This window comes from Quercus suber, unplaced genomic scaffold (genome assembly GCF_002906115.3).
Source record: "Quercus suber isolate HL8 unplaced genomic scaffold, Cork oak 2.0 scaffold_779, whole genome shotgun sequence".
Lineage (NCBI taxonomy): Eukaryota > Viridiplantae > Streptophyta > Magnoliopsida > Fagales > Fagaceae > Quercus > Quercus suber.
Window position 1 is genome coordinate 108,818 of NW_027070215.1, and position 2,759 is coordinate 111,576.

Consider the following 2,759-nt stretch of genomic DNA (forward strand, 5'->3'; position numbering starts at 1 on the left):
TTTTGAGTGTTCCTATTTCTACTGTTGCCTCAGAGTCTACTTTTAGTGTTGGTGGGAGAGTGATTGATCAATTTAGGAGTTCATTGAGGCCGGACACTGTTGAGGCATTGGTTTGCACTAGAGATTGGCTGTATGGAGAGAAAGGTAATCTTATTTGTTTCATTAGTTATTATTACTCTTACATTATTATTATTTAGTTCTTGTAAAACTGTTGAGGCTTGATCATATTTTGTAAATACTAATACTTGTTTATTTATTTATTTTTTTTGGCATAGAACTTGCACAAATGAAATTGGATGAGCTTGTGGAAGATGTTATGAATTTGGACATCAACAAAGAATCTATGGATGATAATCGTGGTCATAGTCAGGAGTAGTCTACTATTTGCTCAAATTATTTCAATATTGATACTTTGCATTTGGCAAGTTCTAAGGATATTATATTTTTGTTGAACTATGTTATTTTATTTTTGTTAAACTATATTATTTTGAATTTGGGTTGAAGTGTTGCACTTCTTTTGGAGTGTAAAGAACTTATTTCTAGATAAATGTTATATTTTTGTTGAACTATATTATTTTGAATGTGGGTTGAAAACTTGAAGTGTATGCACTGTTTTTTAAAATGTAAAAAATTATTTCTAGATGGATGTTACATTTAATACTATACAGGTTGAAATGGGTTGTGTTATATTCGTGTCAACTCAACACGACTCGTTTATTAAGCGTGTCAAATGGGTTGGGTCAGGTCAACCCGCCTTATTAACAGGTCGGGTTAGGATTGAAGGATCTTGACACGATTATTAAATGGGTCAGGTTAGGGTTGAGCGATTTAGTCGAATACTCCTACCTCGACACGACATGAACCCGACACGCTAACCCGAATTGACACCCCTACAGAAAGAGCAATGCCAAGAAAGATAGCTGGAGTTTTAGAACTTGATTCTATTACCTCATTGCCAGCACAAATGGCAACTTTGTCTCAACAACTAGGTAAAATGAATATTAATGCTATTCAAACTAATGTTGTTTGTGATCATTGTGCAGGAAATCATTCAAGTGCCGACTGCCAAGTGGGAAATCCTTTTGCTCAATCGAGTTATGGACAAGCAAATTACATGTCAAATTTTCAACGTCAAAATAATCCATACTCGAACACGTACAATCCTAGATGGAGGAATCACCCCAACTTCTCATGGAGCAATAACCAAGGGCAGGCTAAACCACCTTAGCAATTTCCACAGCAAGAGAAGAAGCCGACACTTGAGGACATGTTCATGCAGTACATGCAAAAGACAAATGTGGCGATCCAAAACAACTCAACTTCAATCTGCAATCCTGAGGTGCAAATCGGTCAACTCTCAAGCATGCTCACAGAGAGGACTGCAAGAACTTTACTAAGCAACACTGTCACCAATCTGAAAGAACATGTAAAGGCAATATCATTGAGAAGTGAACGAACATATGAGGAGCCAAAAGTAACAAATGTCAAACAAGATGAAGCTGTGAATAATGAGGAGTCAAAGATGAAGGAAGCCAATTCAGAGATGAAAGAAGTGGAGCAAGCTGAGAAGACTAAGGAGAATGAAAGAGCTTCAAAATCCAAAAAATCCAAGGAAGTTACTTTTGAAGGATATTATATCAAAGAAGCGGAAATTGAAGGAGCATGAAACAGTAATGTTGACAGAGGAGAGTAGTGCAATCTTACAAAAGAAGCTGCCGCCTAAGCTGAAAGATCCAGGGAGTTTCACTATCCCTTGCACTATAGGAAAATCTTATTTTGATAGAGTTTTATGTGATTTAGGGGCAAGTATTAATCTAATGCCTCTCTCTGTTTTCAGGAAATTGGGTCTTGGAGAAGTAAAGTCGACCACTATCTCTTTACAATTGGCAGATAGATCTATTCAATATCCAAGAGGAGTCATTGAGGACGTATTAGTAAAAGTTGACAAGTTCATCTTCCTAGCTGACTTCATTGTCCTTGATATGGATGAGGACGAGGAGATCCCTTTGATATTGGGTCAACCTTTCCTTGCGATGGGGAGAACCTTAATTGATGTCCAGCAAGGAAAACTTGTTTTGAGGGTCGGAGAGGATGAGGTCACTTTTGATGTATTTAAGCCTATGAAATTTCCTTCTGAGACACATTCTTGTTTTCAAATAAGTGACCGAGATGTGATCATGGCCGATGAGACTTGTGCAACTGACTTTCTAAAGTTACCACTTGAGGTATGTCTTACTCACTCTACACCTGTTAAATTCAATGATGAAGAGGTTAAAGAGTGTGAAAGATATTTGGAGGCTACACCACTCTTTCCTCCTTCAATGCAACCAAAAGTAAAAGACTTAAAATCATGTCAGCCAACATCTTCACCAGAGGAACCACCTAAACTTAAGCTCAAACCGCTCCCATCAAATTTAAGGTACGCTTTCTTTGGCCAAGACTCTACTTTTCTAGTTATTATTAACAGTTCTTTGAGTGATGTAGAGGAGGAAAAGTTGCTGAGAATCTTGCGGGAACACAAAATGGCTTTGGGTTGGACCATCTCTGACATCAAAGGAATTAGTCCTTCAATTTANATTTCTGTGGTCTCTTTATTCCTACAAAATGAAAGAAAAAACAATAAGATAAAGAAAAAAAATAAAAACATAAAATAAAAACATAAAAACATAAACATAAAAATAAATAAAAAACTTGGGTTGCCTCCCAAAAGTGCTTATTTAACGTCTATAGCTAGACGTTATCCTCCATTAAAATTTTGT

The 2,759-nt window shown here is 36.5% G+C and overlaps 1 protein-coding gene across 1 annotated transcript; it reads left to right on the forward strand.

Annotated features, from left to right (window-relative positions):
* The first annotated feature begins 1,673 nt into the window (after window positions 1-1,673).
* Window positions 1,674-2,548, forward strand: LOC136064844 (uncharacterized). Its single transcript, XM_065767155.1, has 2 exons — window positions 1,674-2,419; window positions 2,485-2,548. The coding sequence occupies exons 1-2, from the start codon at window positions 1,674-1,676 to the stop codon at window positions 2,546-2,548; spliced, it is 810 nt and encodes a 269-aa protein (XP_065623227.1).
* Window positions 2,549-2,759: the final 211 nt, after the last annotated feature.